Source organism: Saccopteryx leptura, chromosome 1 (assembly GCF_036850995.1).
Source record: "Saccopteryx leptura isolate mSacLep1 chromosome 1, mSacLep1_pri_phased_curated, whole genome shotgun sequence".
Taxonomy (NCBI): domain Eukaryota; kingdom Metazoa; phylum Chordata; class Mammalia; order Chiroptera; family Emballonuridae; genus Saccopteryx; species Saccopteryx leptura.
Genome location: NC_089503.1, coordinates 339,320,537 through 339,344,536, shown reverse-complemented (window position 1 = coordinate 339,344,536; position 24,000 = coordinate 339,320,537). Strand labels below are relative to the sequence as shown.

Below are 24,000 nucleotides of genomic sequence, written 5' to 3'. Positions count from 1 at the left end.
TAAACAGCAATTACCCTTTTTCTTCCTTAGATCCTTAGAAATCAATTACCAACCAATATTTTAAAATTGCAGACTCCTTACCCAGCTAAAAGTTTCCTTCACTGCCTTAATGAGCGGATATCCCTTTATAGGTGTTCTAAAAAGATTCAATTAACACAAATTACAAACTTGTTTTCTTACTTCAATAACTGTTGTTTGCTTATTTAACTATACTCACTTCATTTTTCAAAACCCATGCATAGTATATAAAATCTTTGGTGTGGTACTATGTATTGGTAAAGAAGCCTCTTTCTAGTACAAAGGAAGCAGTTGGTCATAATCAGAGATTTAGTTTTTCCTACCTCTGAGAAAAGACTCTCCACCCTTTAACAAAAAAATATTATTAGGACTTTTGGATGGCTAATATTTAAAACACATACTCAGGAGCACATTTTGTAAAATATAGTAGGAAAGATCCCAAATTGATTTTCACTTATTATATAAATTCCAGTTATTTAGAATTGTAATTATTTTTACATTATGGTCAACAGCAAGAGCTCTAATAAACATTTCTTGAGATTCTTGGCTTTTTCTGTGCCTCAAAGCTTTCAAGTCTTCTTTAAAAAATAAAGACATGTCATGGATTTAACAGGTTTGAGCAACACCTGCTATTCTCCAGTTAATCTACCAACATTAAAACTTATACAATGTTCACTTACATTTGATTCTTTGCTGCTTGCCTCTGAGCTTTCCTTTCTTTCCTTTTCTGATCTGGTGGCTTAGCAAAAACAATTTCAATATTTTCTCCCTCCAAGTCCTTGCCATTCATTTCTTCCATAGCCTTAAAAAAGTAGGTATTGATCAACATAAAAGGCCTTCAAAAACAATTATTCATTTAAAGTTTAAAAAAATCATTTATCATTGTTAGAAAGATGAGATAAAATAGATCAGTGTTTTTCAACCAACAGTCCATCAGAAATCTTGTGCCAGTCCACAAGAGCTAACAACCCTGCTGTTGTATGAATAGATCCAACAATTATAGATTCTATACTCTTCATACAACATCAGGGTGGTTAACTCTTTCGCAGACCAGCACAAAATTTCTGGCAGACTAGCACCAGTCTGCAGACAGGTGGTTGAAAACCACTGGGTCAGATTTTATTTAAAGTCCCTGCCCTGACCGGACAGCTAAATTGTTTAGAGCATCGTCCTGAAGTGCAGATTGCTAGTTCGATTCCCCGGTCAGAGCACATACAGGAGCAGATCAATGTTCCTGTCTCTCTCTCACTCCTTTCTCTCTCTAAAATCAATAAAATAATTAAAAAAAAAAAAAAGACCCAGCTCTTTAACTGTTTTTTTTTTCGTTTAATGAGTTATACAATTTGCTAAGGCCAATAAAAGCCTTAGTATAAGTAGATTATCTGACTGAAGTTTCCTTAAAATTTTTTAAAAACACTGATTCTAGGTTGACTAAAAATAATTTAGTCTACTTGAGATACCTGTAACAATTCCCCCAGTTATTTACCTTGACAGCACCATCTCGCTCATCAAAATGAATGAAAGCATAATCTTTTAGTTTCTTCACTCGTTCCAGTTTACCAAACTGACTAAATGCCTTTTCTAAAATCTCTTCTGTTACAGTATTAGCAAGGTTGCGTACAAACAGCACTTTTACCTGAAATTTAAGAAAAAACACCCTGTGTATTTCCAAAGTGTTCAATTTTCAAAATGCCACCACCCCAACCTACAAAGTTAATTTTAGTCACAACCCATTAGAAGAATATCAGAAATATAAAAAATATACTAAGTTTTCATTAGGTAAATACCAAGGAGCATGACAGGACCTAATGGTCAAAAAACCTGAACAAATACCTCACCAAAGAATATATACAGACGGCAAATAGGCATATGACGAGATGCTCAACCTCATGTCATTAAGAATTGTGAAATAAAACAAATGAGATACCACTACACAACAATGAGAATGGCGAAAATCTAAAACATTACCACCATCAAATGCTGCTGAGGATATGGAGCAAGAGGACATTGCTAGAGGGAATGCACAATGGTACAGCCATTTGGAAAGGCAGCTACTCACAAAACTAAGCACATTTTTGCCATGTGATTCACAGCTATAATATTATTTATGCAAATGAGCTGAAAATACATCCAAACAAAAACCTCAAAAACCTGCATGCAGATATGTACAGAAGCTGTATTCCTAATTGTCAAAACTTGGAAACAAGATAGCCTTTGTAGATGAGTGGATAAACTGGTACCTCCAGACAATAGAATATTATTCAGTTAAAAAAAATGAGCTATCAAGCCAAGAAAAGACATGGAGAAAACCTTAAATACATATAACTGAAAGAAGATAAGCTTAAAAACTATATACTGTATGATTCCCACGATATGACACTTGGGAAAAAGCTGAACTATGAACAGCAAAAATACCAATAACTGCCAGGGATTAGAAGGGAAGGATAAATAGGCAGATCAAAGAGATTCTTTTTAGGGAGGGTAGGGGTTGAAAATCACTTAATGTACAATTGATACTGAAAGAACAATACACACTAACTTCTCAACATTATTGATAAATACATGTCATACATTTTTCAAACCCATAGAATATAGAACACCAAGAGTGAACCCCAATGTAAAATATAAATTTGGGGTTATAATAATGTATCAGTGTAGGTTCACTGATTGTGACAAATGTTTAAGTCTGATGGGGATGCTGATAGTGAATGGAGGCTTTACATGTGCACGGACAGTGGATATATGGTAACTCTACACTTTCTGCTCAAAAAGACCATATGCCTAGTATGTAGTTATTAAATTAGTAATTATTTTAAAATCGAATGGAGGTGGTTATTTCCTAACAATGTGACTAGCATGCCTTCTGAGGTAGCTGTTCCACACTTAACACAGGTGGTCAAAACTAACTAGAACCTTTCAAAAATAGTTAAAGGGGACAGTGTTCAAAATATTAACATAAATTCTTTCATTGTGAAAGTTCCTCAAAGTACAATTACAAAATGTGACCTTTTCAGTTAAGAAACATTATTACTTGCTCGTAAAATACTCGAAATAGCATCCAAATTTCTTTTAAGTGCTAGCGTCACCCTGGCAGGTTAGCTCAGTGAATAGAGCGTCAGCCCGGCATATGGACATCCTAGATTTGATCCCCGGTCAGGGCACACATAAGAAGTGAACATCTGCTTCTCTTTTCCTTCCCCTCACACAGTCAGTGGCTTGATTAGTTTGAGCGTTGGCCTCACGGGTGCTGAGGATAACTGGGTTGGCCCGAGCATCAGTTGATTCAAGCACTGGCCCCAGATGGGGGATGCAGGTAGAGCCTACTCGGGGTGCATGCAGAAGTTTATCGCCCCTCCTCTCACTTAAAAAAAAAAATTAAAGTGTAACCCAATGAGTTTAATAGCCCTCAAGACCATGTATCCTTTCCTAATACTCACAGTGCCGACATGTCACTCATCACTTGACTTAAGCAAACTAGTTGTATTTATTTGCTAGCCTATAACCATTCAGGGAGACTTAAGACAAAGAGTAGAATAACTGCAAACTGCATTACTAAGTAAAGTGTTGACTCAAGAGATGTTTGTCCTCATTGGATGTCTCAACTGACTGCTGAAGCAGGATACCTAATAATAGCTAAACCCTGCAACTGCAACAGCTCTGCTGAGGCCAGTACAGTTCACTATTTTTAGGAGTAGGACTTCTAACAAAAAACCATGTAAGCTAATGGCACCATTCTCAAATACTCAACTTGTTCTTAAAATCCACATCAAAAATGAAGTAAACCATCTACACTGCATGTACACTACTCCATCATGAGTATGACAGCTACACAATTATGGCCAAGTGTCCATGAATAAATTTCTATATTCACTTTCCATGCACATGGTACTATTTTCTGATGTGTAGCCTTAATAAAGAACACTTCTCACTTTCAAAAATACGGTTTAAAGAAAGTACACAATCATTTTATAAGTTCATTGTCCCTCTCTAAAGCTTCCCACCCTCCCACTTCTCCCTCCAACCCCTTAACAATTTTTTTTAACATGACTGTCATTACCTTCGCCATAACCTCGGGATCAGGATCTTCTATAGGATCAGCCCATTCAACAGTTCCAACATTTCCCCAGACCTTGACTTTACCACTCATTAACCTACGTCTTGCCTGAGCAGCTGTTTTGTGATCTTCATATTCAAGAAAGCAAAAGCCTCTGTTTTTTTTCTTGTCATCTGGTTGGTGGTATAAAATGACGTCTGTAAGACCCTCTGAAAGTAAGCAACCATTTCAGAAAAATTAGATAAAACAGCAAACAAGAACAAATAGACCAAAGGATTTAGTTTTCTAATAGTTGAGTATCAAAATAAAAATCACTTATCCTTAAAGGGAACTCTCCAGATAATTTACCTTTCCAGAACACTTTCCAAGTGTTATTAGCCACACAGAAAAAAATATGTATTCTTTTTTATTAGATTTAAGCTTCCATGCTTCCATTAATGACAGAAAAGCATAGAAATCTTTACAAAGCTGCTTTAGGAAAATGGCAGTATAGGTTAGATGTAGTGACACATTTTTCTTATGCAAATAAACACTGAAGACAATTTTAGATGATACTTTTCAAGCCTCAGATATTGACTATCTGTATTTAAAATGAAATAGAACTTATTAGTTATTATGTAAGAATTTCAAAAAGTTCCTGGAGACTAACAGGCTGATAATTTGTTAAACATTCTAGGCAAAAATATTTTTCAATGAAAGCAACCTGTCATTTGGAAAGAAAATGCTTTACAGTTCAAAGAAATTGCACCATATTGATAATGTATAATAACCTCTGCATAAAACAAGAGTAGTTATTATTCTTATAACGTGGAAAAATCAAACCATTCCACATCAAACAATCCTAAGAATGTCAACCACCACCTAGAAGTGCATATAAACACACAAAAGAAATACAATCTTTCAAAACAGTGGATGTCCAACAATGATGCTGCAGACTGAGTTCAAATCCCAATTGCACTCCTTACTAACTACATAACATTCAGCAAGTTAGTTCCCCAAATCATTTGTGCCTGTTACCCTTATCTGAAAAATAAGTTACCTATCTCATATGGTTGCAGTGAGAATACAAGTCAATTAATGTAGTGTTTAAAACAGTGCTTGTCACACGGAAGTATGCAATTACCTTCAGTACTGAAAGTTGCACCTCTTTCCAAATAAATCCAACTTACCTGTTACTTTGCTAAATTCTTCAAGAATCTGTTCCTTGGTTTTACTCTTAGGAATAGAGCCCACAAAAAGCCTATTGTTGGCAACTGAGATGCAGACACCAATGTGTTTCCCAGAACGAATTTCATGATTATTATACTGAAAGGGGAAAAAGTACACCATGCTTTAAAAAATACTTAAAATATCCTATAAGTGCTTATTATAGAAAGATATGCATATCCCATAAACAAACACAAAATCTTTTAAACAAATTAAAATGTTAACACCATTTCTCAAGAATTTATCTTTGCCTGAGCAGACTGGTGGCACAGTAGATACAGCCTTCGACATGAGACACTGAGGTCCCAGGTTAGAAACCCCGAGGTCACTGGCTTGAGCACCGGCTCATCCGGCCTGAAAGCAGGCTCGCCAGCTTGAGTGTGGGATCATTAGATGATCCCATGGTGCTGGCTTGACTGGAGCCCTCCAGGCAAGGCACAAGAGAAGCAATCAGCGAATAAGTGAAGAGTGCCACAACTATGAATTGATGCTTCTTCTCATCATCACTCTCCCTGCCTTTCCTTTTCTCGCTAAGGGAAAAAAAAAAAAAAAGATTTGCCCTTTAAAAAATAATTACCACTGTGTACAAGGAAACTTCAATAAGACAGATATGAAGGGTATACTGACAACACACACTAAACAAGGTATTAATTAAATTAGTGCCAAAAAAACTGTTAAGACCTTAAAATTTAGGAAACTCGGTAAATTAGGAATCAGGTCTGTAGCAGCTTAAATACGAAATGGTTGATTCCAGAATACCTTAAATCCATCCTGCCAACCAGTTGTCCTCACGTAAGTAAAACAGATTCCAATACCAGCAAGCTTTCTGCCTTTCTATAAACCAGCACCTAAATTTATTTTTCATCTCCCTTAACCTCTTATACAAGTTGCTATAAGGAATTTTCAGCCTCGAATACTTAATTCTAAAATGCAGAATCTTGTTAATCTAAACTCTACCTTCCCTATTTAAATTTCATTAAGTCTGCAATAAAGTGAAAAAAGGCAAGTAGATAGGTTAAAATACAAGTATAGTAGTAACTATAAAACTTCAGTAAAAATATACAATTTTTAAGTAGCCATATCCCACAGAAGGGTGAGATATTGCAGAGGCAAAACCCAATCTGTCAAAGTGACAAATATACAAATTATTATTTACAAACCAAAGTCCAGAAGTGTCCAGGCTATCTGGAAGAGTTGATTATACATAATTATGTTAAACCACCTCAAAATTTCAAGATAGTAATAATGCTGGCAGCAGCAGGTATCATTATTAATAACCCCCACGCACCTGGCCTCAAAATCTACCTTAAATGTACATACAAGTGAAACTATAAAAACTAAAGAATCAACACAAATTTCCATACAATTTATAGACCAGCCTTATAGCAAAAATTGGCAAAAGTGCCGGACTAGGTGGTGGCACAGTGGATAGAGCGTCGGACTGGAACACAGAGGACCCAGGTTCAAAAACCCAAGGTCGCTGGCTTGAGCATGGGCTCACCAGCTTGAGCAAAGTATCATAGACATGACCCCATGATCGCTGGCTTGAGCAAGGGGTCACTTGCTCTGCTGTAGCTTCCTGGTCAAGGCACATATGAGAAAGCAATCACTGAACAACTAAGGAGCTGCAAAGAAAGAACTGATGCTTCCCATCTCTCCCCCTTCCTGTCTGTCTGTCCCTATCTGTCCCTCTCTCTGACTCTGTCAAAAAAAAAAAAAAAAAAAAAGCCTGACCTGTGGTAGTGCAGTGGATAAAGTGTCACCTGGAATGCTGAGGTCACTGGTTCAAAGCCCTGGGCTTGCCTGGTCAAGGCACTTATAGGAGTCGATGCTTCCTGTTCCTCCCCCCCACCCCCGTTCTCTGCACCCCCTTCTCTCTAAAATGAGTAAATAAAATCTAAAAAAAAAAGGTTGGCAAAAGTAAAACCACCCATCTCTCCCTATTATTCTCATTCTTATATAACAGGTACATAAGAGAAGAAAATGTACATTAATTCAGAAAATCAATCTCTCCCTGTCCCTTTCTCCATCTCCAGATATTCAAAACTTAACACAAAACTCAAACCCCCTTCTCCTCCAGTTCGAAAAAGTTGTACTTCCTAACCCACCAGTTGTACTTCCTGACTGAATTCATTTTATACAAGTCTCTGGTCACTATGACCCCAAGATTCTCTATTTTCTATATTTATTCCAGAGACATCTTTTTTATTTATTTATTTATTTTGTATTTTTCTGAAGCTGGAAACGGGGATAGACAGTCAGACAGACTCCCGCATGCGCCCGACCAGGATCCACCACCCGGCAGGCCCACCAAGGGGCGACGCTCTGCCCACCAGGGGGCGATGCTCTGCCCCTCCTGGGCATCGCTCTGTTGCGACCAGAGCCACTCTAGTGCCTGGGGCAGAGGCCAAGGAGCCATCCTCAGTGCCCGGGCCACCTTTGCTCCAATGGAGCCTCGCTGACGGAGGGGAAGAGAGAGACAGAGAGGAAGGAGAGGGGGAGGGGTGGAGAAGCAGATGTGTGCCCTGGCCGGGAATTGAACCCGGGACTTCTGCACGCCAGGCCAATGCTCTACCACTGAGCCAACCGGCCAGGGCCAAGACATCTTTTTTAAATAATCACAATTTTTAACTATTGAAAAAAAATTTTTTCAAACGCTTCCCATTACACCAAGAGAAAGTTCAAATACTCATACACCATACAAATCCATCCCAAAATCCTTTTCTCCTCACAATACTATAATCTTAACTATTACCATAATTTCTCAAATAGTATTCATACTGCAAGGCCTCCAAATAAAATGCTTTCCCTGAGACTTCCACCATTCAAACTTCTCTACATACTTAACAAATTTGAGCTCAACCATCAGATTACAATCCCTAAATCCTAAAAAAGCTCAACAAAAACACCCTTCTATATTAACACAGACCGGCAGCTCTCAGTAAGAGTGATTTTGTCCCCCAGGGGACATTTGACAATGTGAAGAGACTTTTTTGGTTGTCAACTAGGGATGGGAGAGACTTGTTGCTGGTATTTAGGAGGGGGGGTAGAAGTAGGAAAGGTTAATAAACACACTGAAGTTCTCAGGATAGTCCAGCAAACAAAAAATTATCTGCTCTTAACAGTTTGAAAAAGCATGCCAGACTGCTTTCTTACAGCACTTATATTTTTAGACCAATAACCTCTTAAAAGTAAAAATAAAGGGGTTATATGCAAATAGTAGAGTTACAGCTGAATCTATCACTGCATGAGATTATTGAAAAATAGAGTACAATATCCTATTTCACAAATAAGTTAACACAATAAATTGTTTTAGGATATATGTATTCCCTAGAATTTATGATCTAGCAACAATCAGTGACATCAATGGCTTTTAATTTGGTCATTTTAGTCTACAACTCCAGTAGACAACAATTAACATATCAAAAAAAGAACGGAAGGAAATATAAAGTGTTTAAAGGAGAAAACAGGAGTTATTCTGAAGACAGGATTTGGTATAACGTACCCTTTTATTAAACTTTTACTCCCCAAATTCTAAGAGCAGGAGCTGTTTATTATAGGAAAATAACTGTTTTTTAAAAAAAATACTTGTAAAAAAATTTTAAATTATTGGTTAAAGCACTTCCACCAACAATAACAATGCTGCTTCAAAGTAGTAGTAAATGTTTCCATTATTATTAGAAGAAAAATTTCTTCCCTTCTAACTCAATATCACTAGCCCCGAGATGGTTACTCAAGGCAGGGTAGGTAGAAGACATATTTAGGATGGCTGTGGTCTCTGAACAATATAAATGACATAAGAGTTTAGCAGGATTTGTAAGGTAAACTATAATTCTTCATATTAGTATACTTAAAATAAAAAAACTTGAAACAATTATAGCTAACCCAGAGAAGTGAACTGGACTTGCCAATGAAAAGTCAGTAACAGAGCAAAGACAATCTGAGCATACTACTCAAATAATATAGAAGTACCTAGAAGAAAATACAGTATTTAAGAAATACCTCATCTCTCATATACAGATTAAGCATGCTTAACTTTTCTCATTTTTTAAGACCAATCTATCACCTTAAATTCAAAAATAAACTTCACATCCCAGCAGATGGGTCACAGGGAGTTAGGAGAAGGCCATACAAAAACTGTTCTCAACCTTAAGAGTGATTCTAATTTGGTCAATCAAGTGTTAGTATATCTGACACCGTAACTTCAAAATTTTTAACAAGTGAGATCTTTTCAAACTCTAGGAAGGGGGGTGCACATTGATGTTAAGAAGTTTTAGAAATCTAGCTTTCAGGTCCAGTACCACAGTGAGATGACCAAATAAAACAAAGATGAATTCTGAACATTAATCAATGAAGTTTCAGCATTTCAAACTCCAAAACAGGAGTTGTACAGTCAGGAATATTTGTCATTTTTTTTTCCTTCCTTCATAGCCAGCCACCAAATCCTCAGAAATTTGGCAATCTCAGATTTAGAATCTGAGCCAGAAGTGGTTGCTCAGTCCTAACCCTTCTAACAGCATCAAGTCATTACCTGTCAAGCCTGGCCACTTTCTTTTTAAACATTTAATTACAGTCTTCTGTACACTGAGTCAAAATTTACTTCCCTAAAAATCCTACAATAACTGTATTTCCTTCCCCAAATGGCAGCACTTCATTTACCTGTACACAATGCTCATGACTCAATTGTTTTCTGTATGCTTGGCTAATCCTTCCCCGACACTGGCAAAATAAAGTGCCTCTTAAGAGTGTCACCAAATAGTGACATCCAAAATACAATATATTATAGGTGCAGACTAAGCCTGAGGAGTTATTACTAATCTTCCATTTCTAGACACCATGCTTCTGTAACATGTAATCCATGACTACCTTAGCTTATTTGGCAACTACACCACATTACTGATTCACACTACAACTTACATGTGGTATCAGTTGTGTACATGACTTTGTCTTTTTTCTCCACTCAATTTCACCTTGCTAGTGTGAACTATCTGTCCATCAAAATCTTTTCAGATCCTGATTTTGTCCTTCAGGACATTTATCTCTTCATGCAGATTCAAGTCACCAAAGATCTCAAGGGCAGTCCAACTACACACTCATTTAAATCATTGGTAAACACTGGATCAGAAACGATAACATACCACTGCCTATCATTTCTCCCTTCAAAGCCTTGAACCTCTCTTCTTTCCACTACTGCCTCTCTCCTGGCCTTTGTTCTCTTCATCCAAATGGCCTTCATTATTCTGCTATATCATGCTACCCACACCAAGGCTCAACATTTTAATGGCAGCACGCAACTTAGCCCAGCAGTCATTAACTAACACCTTCTGGCACTGACTTCATACAAGTTTTATCTCCTACTTCTTTCTACAAAACACACTGCTTCAATTAGAGCAGGGGTAGTCAACCTTTTTATACCTACTGCCCACTTTTGTATGTTAGTAGTAAAATTGGTTCCACAGTAATGGTGATTTATAAAGTAGGGAATTAACTTTACTTTATAAAATTTATAAAGCAAAGTTACAGCAAGTTAAAGCATATATTAATAATTACTTACCAAGTACTTTACGTCGGATTTTTGCTAAGTTTGGCAGAATAAATCTTTATAAAACAACTTACTAGTTAAATCTACCTTTTTATTTATACAGTGTATCTGTAAAGTCATGGTGCACTTTTGACTGGTCACAGGAAAGCAACAAAAGACAATAAAAATGTGGGATCTGCACCAAATAAAAGGAAAACCCTCCCAGTTTCTGTAGGATGATGTGGCAGCATGTGCGCATGTGCAGATGATGACATAACACTGCGTAAACAGCGGAGCAGCCCACAGCCATGCCAGTCGAGATGTGGCCAGTACAGAGGAAAGTTCAGTGTGTTCTGTGGCTCACTAAATTTGAACCCGTGACCAAAGTGCAATGTGATATCGGCGCACTTATAACGAAGCGTCATCACATAGGAATAACATTACTCGGTGGGATAAGTAGTTGAAGGAAACCCGCAGTTTGGTGGAGAAACCCCGTTCTGGTAGGCTATCAGTCAGTGACCAGTCTGTAGAGCAGTGGTCCCCAATCCCCGGGCCGCAGACCGTTATCGGTCCGTGGGCCATTTGGTACCGTCCGGAGAGAAAGAATAAATAACTTACATTATTTCCGTTTTATTTATATTTAATCTGAACAATGTTTTATTTTTTGTTTTATTTTTAAGTTGTTTTTTTTGTTGTTTTTTTTTACAGGAACAGAGAGAGTCAGAGAGAGGGATAGATAGGGACAGACAGACAGGAACTGAGAGAGATGAGAAGCATCAATCATCAGTTTTTCGTTGTGACACTTTAGTTGTTCATCGATTGCTTTCTCATATGTGCCTTACCCATGGGCCTTCAGCAGACCGAGTAACCCCTTGTTGGAGCCAGCAACCTTGGGTCCAAGCTGGTGAGCTTTTTGCTCAAGCCAGATGAGCCCGCGCTCTAGCTGGTGACCTAGGGGTCTCGGACCTGGGTCCTCCACATCCCAGTTTGACGCTCTATCCACTGCGCCACTGCCTGGTCAGGCAATGTTTTATTTTTTAAAAATGACCAGATTCCCTCTGTTACATACATCTAAGACTCACTCTTGACGCTTGTCTTGGTCACGTGATACATTATCTGTCCCACCCTAAAGGCCAGTCCGTGAAAATATTTTATTTTCTGACATTAAACCGCTCCGTGGTCCAAAAAAGGTGGGTACCACTGCTGTAGAGGCTATATGGGATTGCTACCTAAGGAGCCCTAAAAAATCTGTGCATGAGCCCACATCAAATTGCACTGAATAGATATGAAACTGGGAGAGTTTTCCTTTTATTTGGTGCAGATTTCACATTTCTATCATCTTTTACTGCTTTCCTGTGACCGGTCAAAAGTGCACCATGACTTGACGGATACACTGTACTTTGGTTGTTCTGCTACCACCCACCATGAAGGTTGGAACGCCCGCTAGTGGGCGATAGGGAACAGGTTGACTACCACTGAACTAGAATCACCACCTATTTCCTGCACTGTCCTTCTCAAACCTCTTTATCACAAAGCCTTCTCTAACAACCCCAACCCAAAGCAATCTATCCTTTCATCCCTCCATTACCCTTTGAACCATCTCTTCTACTTTAATTGTAATTAGCTTCACATGTCCTATACACTTTGAAGTCAGGAGCTGAATCAAAATGTCTTGTATGCTCACAATAAAAGTTTCATGTTAAAACCACTAAATATTTTCTAAAATTGCTACTAAAATATTTTGCAGACCTATCTTGTCAGTTGCACTCACCAAAATAGCTGTACATGTTACACTGCTGTATACAATCACTTTGGTGAATAAAAGCATCAGTATCTATAAAAATCATCATTTTAAATATGTAAATTAACTATTTCAGTGTTTGTAACATAGGCACTACTAGCATTTTCAGCAGGATATTTCCATTATTACACAGGGGTATGAAAAAGTAGGTTAAATTACCAGCCATCATTAACCAAAAAATAAATCATAAGGATATGAAATAACAAGACAAATAATACAATAAATTATAAGAATCAACTGCAGTGTTCTGCATACACAACTATAAACCTCCTTTTGCCCACACCTGTATACGACTATAATGGGCACTGCAACATCAGTGACCCTTGCCTCCAATTCCAACAAATACATATACACACACCTGCCTTTCCTCTCCATCTCTGTGACAATGCCAAACACTACATTTACTTCAAATACACTGTAGGGGGTGAGGGAAAAAACTTTTCTGCCCCCATTAATCTACAATAATCCCTTTGAGTGAAGGTAGCACAGAATAAATAATTGCATATAGAAACTAGAAAACCTTTCAATAGCAAAATGGCTCACAGCTAATATGGGAATACTATAAATTCTTCTGTTAATTTATAAAGTCAACAAGTAATTTTAAGTACATCTCAGCATTCTATTTTATCATGATCAGAATACTGTCATGGGGCAGCTTGGGTACCTGGTACTCAAAGTCAGAAAAAGACATTTTTTTTTTGAGAGTGCAAGCAAAGGAAGGACAGATAGAGACAGACAGGAAGGGAAAGAAATGAGAAGCATCAACCCATAACTGTAGCACCTCCGTTCACTGATTGCTCTCTCATATGTGCCCTGAGCTGGGGGGGAGGGGGCCCTCCAGCCGAGACAGCGACTCCTTGTTAAAGTCAGTGACCATAGGGTCACATCTATAATCCCATGCTCAATCCAACAACCTCTGGGTTTCAAACCTGGGTCCTCAGTGTCCCAGGCTGACACTCCACTGCTTCATCACCTGGTCAGACAACAAAGGACTTCTGAGAAGACCTGACTGATAAGAAAGCAACAGCCATGATAACTGGTGAAGTGTCAGAAAGCAGGACAGCAGAAGGCAGCCTTGTGATGAAAATGGTCATAGCTTATGTGGAACACTGTATGGATGAAAGGGTAATAAAGAGTAGGAGAGAGGTTGAAAACAAACTTGATAAGACAGGGCCTCCTTTGGAAGTTATTACTGAAAGTTTCAGCATGGGAATGTTGTGATCTAATCTATGTTGCTAAATGGTTAAGACTGTGAAGAAGCAACGTAGAGTACTGAGTGTAGTTAGAATTCTTCGAATGGTACACCTTAGACTAGGACAGTAACAGTGAAAATGGTAAAAAAGTAGTTAGATGCCAAAAAAATATTTTGGCAGTAGAGAAAACTTTCTGAGTTCCTTTTACAACTATCTAAACCACTACATAACTTAAAGAATCAGGCTACCAGATGACATAATTTGTATTGTTGGCTTACTTCGTCATATCTAGATAACAATAGTACTCCTAACCAAACCTGTAATCAAACTAAAGCTGTATGACCTTGGCAAGCAACTCAGCTGATTTACTCTTCTGAAGAATGAAAATAATTCCATTTACCCTGAAGAATGGGTTGAGACGATATTTAAAGGTAGAAATATAGCACCTAGCACAGCTCCTATACCAGGGGTCCCCAAACTTTTTACACAGGGGGCCAGTTCACTGTCCCTCAGACGGTTGGAAGGCCAGACTATAAAAAAAAACTATGAACAAATCCCTATGCACACTGCATATATCTTAAAGTAAAAAAAAAAAACAGGAACAAATACCATATTTAAAATAAAAAACAAGTAAATTTAAATCAACAAACTGACCAGTATTTCAATGGGAACTATGCTTCTCTCACTGACCAGCAATGAAAGAGGTGCCCCTTCTTGAAGTGCAGCGGGGCCGGATAAATGGCCCCAGGTGGCCAGTGGGCAGTAGTTTGGGAACCCCTGTCCTATGCCTTAAGAGACACTCAGGTGGGAAGCTATTATTCGCCTTTTCACAAATTTAGATCTTGCTCCCTACATCATCATTTAGGGATGATTTTTTTTTAAATTTCCCCAAATACAGATGTTGGCAGAAGATGAGGTCATTAAATAATTCTGTAGGCACACATTAAATAATTCTGTACTCCCTCCTGGGAGTAAACCAATGCCTTTTCCCCTTCTTTTTCCACTTCAGGCATGCTACCTTTGCCTTTCTCTCTCCTAAGCTCCAAGAGCCCCTCCCTTTGTCTCTGAAACTTGTTTCCTGAGCCTACACAGCCCAACTTGGCTCACTTTTACTACCTCTATAACTTTCTTTTTTGTTTGTTTTTCTTAATTCAGTGAGAGAAAGGGAAGCAGAGACAGACTCCAATATGTGCTCCAACCAGGATCCACCTGGCAAGCCCACTAGGGGGCAGTGCTCTGCCCATCTGGGGCATTGTTCTGTTACTCAGCAACTGAGCTCTTCTTAGTGCCTGGCAGAGGCCATAGAGCCACCCTCAGTGTCCCATGCTCCAACTGAGCCATGGGAGCGGGAGGGGGAGGTATAGTGGAGGAGAGAGAGAGGGAGAGGGAGGGGGGTTGGGAGGAGAGGGGAGAGGGAGGGGAGTTGGGAGGAGAGGGGATAGAGAAGCTAGAGGGGGAGCGGTGGAGAAGCAGATGGGCGCTTCTCCTGTGTGTCCTGACCAGGAATCAAACCTGGGACATCCACATGCTGGGCCAATACTCTACAACTGAGACAACCGGCCAGGGTTCCTCTATAATTTTCTACATAAACTTTCTATTATAATTAAAAAGAAAATGAAAAAAAGAAAGTTGCAGTTGCTTCTAACTTCATGCCTCTTCAGCTGTTATAAATTAACCCATTTTCACAAGTAATTCTGATGCAAATTTAAAATCTACAACAGCTTTTAATCTATGGAGGAAAATCACTGCTAAATCATATTGAAAAAATATAAACTATCTCAATGTAAGGTATTCCTCAAGACACTCAAAGTACAAGAAAGCCAAAAGAGACAGTGCTTCATTCTTGCCTGATGTATAAATAACTCAAGGCATTTTCTCAATGTGATTAACTCCAATTAGAATGACAATTCAATCATCTCATATAAAAATTCACCTTGGATAGAATTGTAATTCAAGCAGTGATATTACACAACTGGGGACAGTTTTCAAAATAGGCTCCTTTAATATTTAGGCAAGGGATACTCATTTCCACAAATAAATACAAAGTAGCAAAACACATCCAAATCAATTTGCATTTTGTCTTTTTGTAGAATGTTTCATTTCCCAAAAAATATAGTCCTTTTACTGTTGAATTAAGGCAAATCTCCCAATTCTATTAGCATCATAAGTCTAGAGAAGGAGGGAGAGGGGAAAAAGGAGTATCAATCTGTTCCTGTATATGCCCTAAGCAGGGATTGAACCGGCAACTTCTGTGCCTCTGAATGATACTCTAACTGACTTAGCTGTCCAGCCAGGGCCACTAACAATCTTTTTAAAGTACTAAAATAGCCTGACCTGTGGTGGCGCCAACCTGGAAAAAGCGTCAACCTGGAAACGCTGAGGTTGCCGGTTCGAACCCTGGGCTTGCCTGGTCAAGGCACATATGGGAGTTGATGCTTCCTGCTCCTCCCCCCTTCTCTCTCTCTCTCTCTCTGTCTCCTCTAAAATAAAAAAAAATAAAAAAAAAAGAAAGTACTAAAATAAAATGCAAAACCTTCTATTCATCAGACAGTAATAAAAAAGACCAACTATGCTTCCAGATAAGGACTCAAATTAGAAACCCAGAAAAAAATGTGAAAAAGTTTAAGACAAGCGTTAGTTCCTAGACCAATCCAAATGGCTTTCTAGTTATCTAAGGAACGTTTCCACATCATAATTAAAAAACTCAACTGTATTAACTTGACTATACTCTAAGCCTACAGCAATGCAATTTTAGACTGTATTATCTGTTAAACCAAGGCAATTGTCCAAACTGAAACTTACTTTAAAATGTGTATATACTGGCATTCAAAATCATGTTACAAGTGAATTACACATCATCTGTCTCTAAATGACATATCTTTACTATAAGGTTTCTGGATATTGTCTGGAAATAAGTTATAGTGAGGATGCACCATAATTGTGAGTGTACTGTGGTAGCAAGAAAATTATGTAGCCTATGAATGTGGGTTTAATAATTCCTTTTAAAAATGTTAACACAAAAATTACTTATAACAGTATGTAACTACACTTACTAAACAAAAAAAAGACTAAGTAGTAAGTAACCTAGTAAATGAAATGGGTCTGACCCTCACTAGCTAAATTCTGTACTACCTTTCTGTAGTAAGTTACCACACCTCATTGCCTTCTCAATCATCCTACATTTCCACATTGAAACTGCTACTTTATAACTACCTAGCAAAAATGTCCTAATCTTTTATAGATTGAAAACTAGCATGACTTCTAAAGTAGCTTTCCGGAGCTCTAAAAAAGTCCTTAATTATACCTGACCTGCTTAAACTAAAATTTGGATAGCTCAAAGGTTACCAGTGAATAAGTTAGCTATAACCCCTCTGAAATAAGAAACATTCTTTAAGGAGGAAAAAATCAGCCATGGTTTTAAAAAGAAATACCTAAATTCTTTGACTTTTTTTAAAAAAGAAATTTATATTCTTCCAAGCAGCATATATTTCTAATGTTAAACCTTTACCATATTCAATTATACACACCAATGGAGAGATGCAAGCAACAAAACAAAGTATACTTGTTTTTCTCTTTCTCTTTAAGGTTTGTCTTAAAATGCAATATATCTGATAGTAAGGGAAGGAAAAATAAAGGTAGGGGAGAAAGCTGTCTGAGGATTTTGTTTGCTTCAAATCATACATAAGCAAGGCAGATAAAGCAAATTTAATAAACATCCACCGCAGTAAACCCCTTACATTTCTTGGTTTAGAATTAACATTCAGCATCTTCAATTATAAAATGTAGAAACTTTAGTCACAGAGTTAAGAAGGATTATATAAGCTATAATTTCAAACATTAAAATTATTTTAAGTTGGAAAATGACTGAGTCCTCATCTAATATCTTGTATTTTTAAATCAAGTATTGCCACTCACCACAAAATCATTTCATTAACTAAAAATTTAGCATCACAATGTTTTCATGAAATATTTTCAAAAAAGGTATGGCCCAGATATGGCCACAACCTATGGGAGCCCTATTGACTGTAGTTACTCTCTTAAGCCTTTAAACATTCTTATGAATTTAATATACATATATACATACATATACCACACTAAGCCAGATGTTTCAAAGAATCAGGAATTCTGCCACACTACCATAATTATAGATCCTGAGTCTAGTCAACTATAAATGCAAAGTATACTGCTACAATGTGTACATAGAGAATGTGAAAGGCAGGCACAATAAGAAAAAAAAAGGCTTTAATGATAGTGAATGTAGAGTGAAGGAAAAAAACTTACCAGTTTAACAGCCTCCTGAGCTGCTTCTTTTGTACAAAAAGTGACAAACGCATAACCTCTATTGAGACCTGTGAGTGGATCCATCATTAGACGAAGATCCCATATAGGTCCAGCTTTCTCAAATAATGGAACAAGTTCATCCTCAAATAGATCTCTTGGGATCTTCCCCACAAATATCTGTTAATTAAATATGAAGCAAAAACCATGGAGAGTTTCTTTAGGAAACCAGACACCTGCCCATTTACTACAAAAAGTAAAAGTTTTTAGTTTCTTTACCTCAGTGCCAACAGAAGGCTGCTGACCTGAATAAACGGAATCTGGAGGTGGTCCCCCATACTTCCTCTGCCCAGTGGTCACATCAAGTGTGTAGCCTGTTCTTTCCAAGAGTGCCTTGAAGAATTCAAATGTTATTAATATATTTAATTCACAAGACCATACCTACACAGCAATTAAAAATCAAAATCAATCTTGTTCAAAATTTTCCATTAATCTTGGCAACATTCTAACAAACAGGTTTCTGGTGTCTGTTTTAGAATTTCCCTTTTAATGTACACTTGTAATAGCCTGAATTTATAATGAAAAATTTCAGGACGCTGTTCAAATTATTTGCTCTCTCTTAATTATTGAGTACTGCTTAGTGAACAACAGGAAACTTATATTAACCCATCAACAACTTTAAACGCACAGTGTATGTATCTATTCCGCTTATACCTTCCAAAATATGGAACCTAGTTTGGTTGAGTTTAATTCTCTCCTGCAAGAGGAGCTGGATAAGTCTGGCTTTTTACCCAATAAATTCCCTGTACCTCACACTTCAAGGTACACATTGTTATTGTGGACATTTCACAAACCTTTATAGAAATTATACTCATCAAACTTAAGTCCAGAAACTTAGAAGCTACAACTTAGAAAAACAACCTCTTATTCATTTGATATTCAAGTACTATGATTCACATGATAGCATGGATCATTCAGACAAAATAAGAGCCAAAATGAAATTAAAAACTATGAAATTGCAACAATGTGACATAATTTCTATATTTTTCTATCTCCCTAAAAAAAAAAAGTTAAAATTTACTCAACTCATATTTACTCAGAACATTAGCAGTTTCTCTTCATCCTTTATTATTTTTAGGGTAAGGTAAGTACTAGAAAAATAGTTCCATTAATAGTCCATGGTTAGCCTAAGGAAAAAAACTTAGGAATGATTCCCCTTCTCCACCATCTCAAAGCACAAAACAGTTTTCTAAATAATAAAACCAATCTAATATTAGCTAATAAATTCTGAAATAAAAACACACCAGGCACATAACTTATTAAAATTCAGTTAAGTGATCTGGAGTCACCTCAGTCTCTGAAAATAACCACACATTTTAAACACTTCCTACTCAAAGAACATTAATTATGAAAAAATACCATAAATGACAAAAATTCTTCCATTCCTAAACTCTAACAGAAAGGTCCACGAGGTGTTAAGCAGTCTAATGTTTAAGGGTATAATACTGGGTAACAAAAAATAAACTCAAATCTATTACTATCACATAAACTAAACCTTTAAATGACACATCTCTTTTTCCTCCCATATGTAATCCCTGTGTTTTTACTTCAATTTTTATTATGACCTCAATAATACCTGTTGTTCAATCCCTAAAAAAAAAACTTATTCCCTGTCGAACCACCTATAAAAATGCCTCTGTCTTCTTGCCATAATTTAAGTTACATTAACACTTTAAAAGCCACTCCCTTCTGCCTGACCTGTGGTAGCACAGTGGATAAAGCCTCAACCTGGAATGCTGAGGTGGCTGGTTCAAAACCCTGGGCTTGCCTGGTCAAGGCACATATGGGAGTTGCTTCCTGCTGCTCCCTCCCTTCTCACTCTCTCTCCTCTCTAAAAATAAACAAATAAATAAATAAAATAACTTTTAAAACTCTTTCAAATAAATAAAGGCCACTCCCTTCCAAAGACAGAACTGAAAGTCACACAAAAATTAGAATTATATTTCAAAAACATTCCACTGACAGCCGAAACTGTTCAAGTCTCAAATTTATGGTTGACATTAACAGCTAACTCCGTATCCAAGTTACACTCTTCCCATACCATTAACACAACACCTAACACCTAGACTGTCCTCAACTGATTTTCTTAAAACCATAACTTTTGGTTCAAGAGCAATGACAAACTGCATTCAGAGCAGGTTAAAACTAGTATGATCAGCATATTTTCTATGAACTTAACACAATTAAAAACCAACACAAAGATCATAACCTAGTTGACTTTGAAGCCATCTACTGTTTCATAGAACCTTAAAAAAACCTAGCAACTTCCACTTCTAGCTTCAATTTCCCCACTTACATTTCCATACTGCTTTTAGAAACAAACAAATTAGCCTTAATAACCTGTAATAATGAAGGGGGGGGTATCAAAATTCTAAATCCATTTTATTTGTGGGCTTGAGAATCCTAAGAAAAGCAGTCAATTGCTAAAAGTACACTCTCCACCAACACAGGGTGAACTGATCTCCTTTCATTTTGGTTCCATGTGCATTCACCTGAACTTGCTGATTTTCAAAAAGCATCTAAAGATACAGTGAATGTACTTCTCAAATCTTTTATTTAGAATACCAACAGCATAGGTTTAAACATCAGTATAGCCGAGTAACAAAAAACAGAAAAAGTTAAGAACAGTGAATTGTTTTAGAAACAAAGGCAGAAAACTTCTCAAAAAATGGCAATTAGAAAAGATAAGCAAATTATCTCATGGTCATTAATTCTTAACAACAGAAAACATTCATTTCATACTCAAGGAATGTTTACAAAAGCTATAAAACAGTTAAAAGAACTTTAAATCAGAAGGGAGCAAAATACATTTTTAAAGACATACCTTAATTTTTGCCTCATCTGGTCCTTTGCTAGAATCCGCTACTTTGGTCCCTTGTTTTTCTCTCTGCCTGTAAGTCTTCATGACTCCACATAAAAAGGCACTTTTGTTCTGAAAAGTAATTTTCCGATCCTATTTAATACTTATCTCATGTATATCTTATTAAACTTAAAGTATATCAAAACTATTCAAAACCTCTTTTTATGCTGACATTAATTATTATTACCTGAACATGAGAGAGATCACTGTCTTTAAACTGCTGAAGAACTGCCAATGCGCCGTCTTCATTGAATTCTTTTAAAGCTTCGATAGCTCTTTCATCTAAATCACTATGTGCAACCAGCCCTGGAGAAGAGAAAATTTAATTAGTTGTCAACTCTTAATATTTTTGGAAAAAGTTTTTAAAAGAAAACACCATGTTTACCAAAACAGGTAATACGTGTGCCAACTAAGTCTTCTCCCATTCCTCTTACCATCTATATAATGAAAGACACATACTGTAGCCACTCTTAACTGTACTGTGAACTAAAGGCCTCTCAACCACACTTAAGTCAATTTCTTTTATAATTTGTTCTGTGTCTAAGTCAGATAGTTCTGAACACTAAGTATTTCTACAGTAAACATATAGGCTTACAAATTCTAAAATCAACCAACAAAATACCAAGCCTGACAACTAAATCTCTGTCCATTTCAAATAACCACTAAAAAAGCAACAGCCACACCAAGACAGAAAGACTACAATCCTACAGTTACCAAATTATTTAACAAGAATCCTACTATAAAAATACCCCCAAAAGTCACATGGCCTGCTCCCAACAGTTAGCAGCTGTTGCTACCATCATATACATATCCTTCTGGTCAGCCAGCCTTTATTTACCTCCTAACCTTTCTTCCCGCCCTCTATATACAGCACACCTTAAATTCGAGTTCACAACTATCACAACAAGGCAAAACTAAACTCCAGTTCCCACACTTATTGGAAACCACAAAAAGTTGCTATTTTAGCTCAAAGCCAGAAATCCAATAAAAAAATCTCATAATTTTGCAAGTGTTAGTTCTTACCTGCAACGTAAATTTCATCTAGTTTTTCAGCAACTTTCTGTGGTAAACCAGCATCAAGCAATGTCTGAAAATTTTCTGAATGGATAACTGCAGAAGTAGTATCCATAGGCTCTTCAGTACCATTTCCATTAACATGTTCTGTAGCCATGTTTCCAGAGATCTGTTCAAACGCAATAAGCAAAATTAAACTAGGATCTTCAAAAAGGGTAGAGGACAAAATGAGAGCCCCATTCTTTCCTTTCTCTACCAATTTCTACACCAGCCAGCCTGCGCCTCCCTTTAAAGAAGCTTAAAAGTCACTATCACCTGACAAGCCGTATTTGGAGCAAGGGGCACAGGACAGAATCACTTAAGTTTTTCTTTAGCACCACCCCTGACTCACCTGCTAACACTCCCTAGGAAAAACCACATTACAAATGGAGCCCAATCAGCACGAGGACCATCGAGCGTGCCACATGCAGCTGTGCCCATACATAGACTGAGGTGTGTGTGTGTGCGAATAAAGCAAAGCTGGGCTTTTCCCTCTCAAAGGTAAACCCCTGAAGTGCGCGCTTTTCCCGCCTGCCGCTTATACATCAGTAGCAACAGCCAGCGAAGAACAAAGCGCTCACACAAGATACCTTCCCACCACCCAATTTCTCCACCCTTCACCCCCGCATCCCAAAGCCCGCCCCCGGCTCCGCACCCAGAGCGGCAACCTCGCCGCTAAGGCCACCAGGGGTCCATTAGAAACACGTGCTCTGCGCCTTCAAATGTCCTACAACTTCCTCCAACGGAAACCCACCGAGTCCCAGGCCGAGACGACCGTCACTGGCTCCCAACATCAACCTGAAGCCGCGGGCTGAGTTCCCGGAAAGCATCAGCAGCAAGACCTCACCCCTTAACACCGAGGCCGCGTCGGCGCCAGGCCACAGGCTCTCCCCGCCACCCCCATTCCCCCGCCCAGCGCCGCCGTCTCCGCCGTGACACATGGCTCTCCGCCCCGGGCGCCGGCGACCCCCGGCCGCCCGCCCGCCTGCCTGCCCCGCCAAGTCGCAAGCCGCGGCGCGAGGTGCAAGCCCCCACCTCTCCCTTCCGAACAGTGACCCCAGTGCTCCGGCCACCTGTCCCATCCCCGGACTGGGGCAGACAAGCGGCGGCGTGAGGGCGTTCCGCGAACTGCCCGACGCCGACCGGACTGCGAATACCACCCAAGCCCGCCTCCCGGCTGCGGGACGGGACCGGCTCCTCTCCGCCCACTCCCGCGCCGCGGCGACAGCCACGACAGCACCAACTCCGCCGCCGCCGCGAGCGGTCCGCGCGGGCCACGGGGCCGCCTCCTCCCTAGAGCGCCGCAGACAAAGCCCGAAAGGAGGCAGCACATGGAGTAGAGGAGGAAGTGGCGGCGCGGGCCGCGGCCTACTCCCAAGCAGCCTCAGTCAACGTGCTCCTTTCCTCCTTGGAATCCATTTTCCAGAAAAGCCGGTTTCTCCTCACACCGCCCTCCCCCAACTCACTCCACAATGTCACGGAGCTCCCCTCCCAGACCCGAGCCCGGGCGGTCGTTACCTCCCCGTTGGGCTGCGGCGGAGGAATCCTGTCCGAGGAGATCGGGTTGCGGGAAACGCGTGCTCGCTGCCCCCTGTGTCCAGCGCGAGTGGAGCTGTTGTAAAATGGCGGCCGAAGCTCACGCCGCTGGCAGCAAACCCGATCCAGTTCCACTCGCCTCCGAGCGCGCTCCCTGTGCGCGCGCGCCCCCGCGTGACCCCCCCCCCCGTTCCCTCCCCTCCCTCGCGCGTCCGCTCCTCTCAATCACTCCCTCAGCCCCTTCCCTCCCCCAGCTCCTCCTTCTCCCCCTACCACTACCTCCACCACCACCAGCCTCCGTCCGCTTTCTGCTCTTGGCCTTTCTTCTTCCCCTCCCTGCCTCCTTTCCTCCACCGCTCCCACTCCCGTCTGCGGCCGCTCAGGTATGACAGGCCGCCTTTCCCCTCCTCGCTCGCACGC

General features: G+C 39.1%; 1 protein-coding gene across 4 annotated transcripts in view; it reads right to left on the bottom strand.

Moving 5' to 3' along the window:
• Positions 1-23,765, bottom strand: part of SYNCRIP (synaptotagmin binding cytoplasmic RNA interacting protein) — a 34,252-nt gene extending 10,487 nt beyond the window's left edge. For 2 of the 4 annotated variants that reach the window (XM_066358917.1, XM_066358918.1), the window contains exons 1-10: positions 23,563-23,721; positions 22,015-22,174; positions 21,179-21,297; positions 20,956-21,063; positions 18,351-18,464; positions 18,075-18,251; positions 5,242-5,377; positions 4,076-4,281; positions 1,505-1,654; positions 699-820 (exon numbers count right to left, since the gene is read on the bottom strand). In XM_066358917.1, coding sequence (XP_066215014.1) covers positions 699-820; positions 1,505-1,654; positions 4,076-4,281; positions 5,242-5,377; positions 18,075-18,251; positions 18,351-18,464; positions 20,956-21,063; positions 21,179-21,297; positions 22,015-22,162 — 1,280 coding nt within the window. In that variant the 5' untranslated portion in view covers positions 22,163-22,174; positions 23,563-23,721. Of the gene's footprint in view, positions 1-698; positions 821-1,504; positions 1,655-4,075; positions 4,282-5,241; positions 5,378-18,074; positions 18,252-18,350; positions 18,465-20,955; positions 21,064-21,178; positions 21,298-22,014; positions 22,175-23,562 lie in introns of all 4 variants that reach the window. The other 2 variants (XM_066358921.1, XM_066358919.1) reach the window with 2 other exon arrangements.
• Between the last annotated feature and the right edge of the window lie 235 nt (positions 23,766-24,000).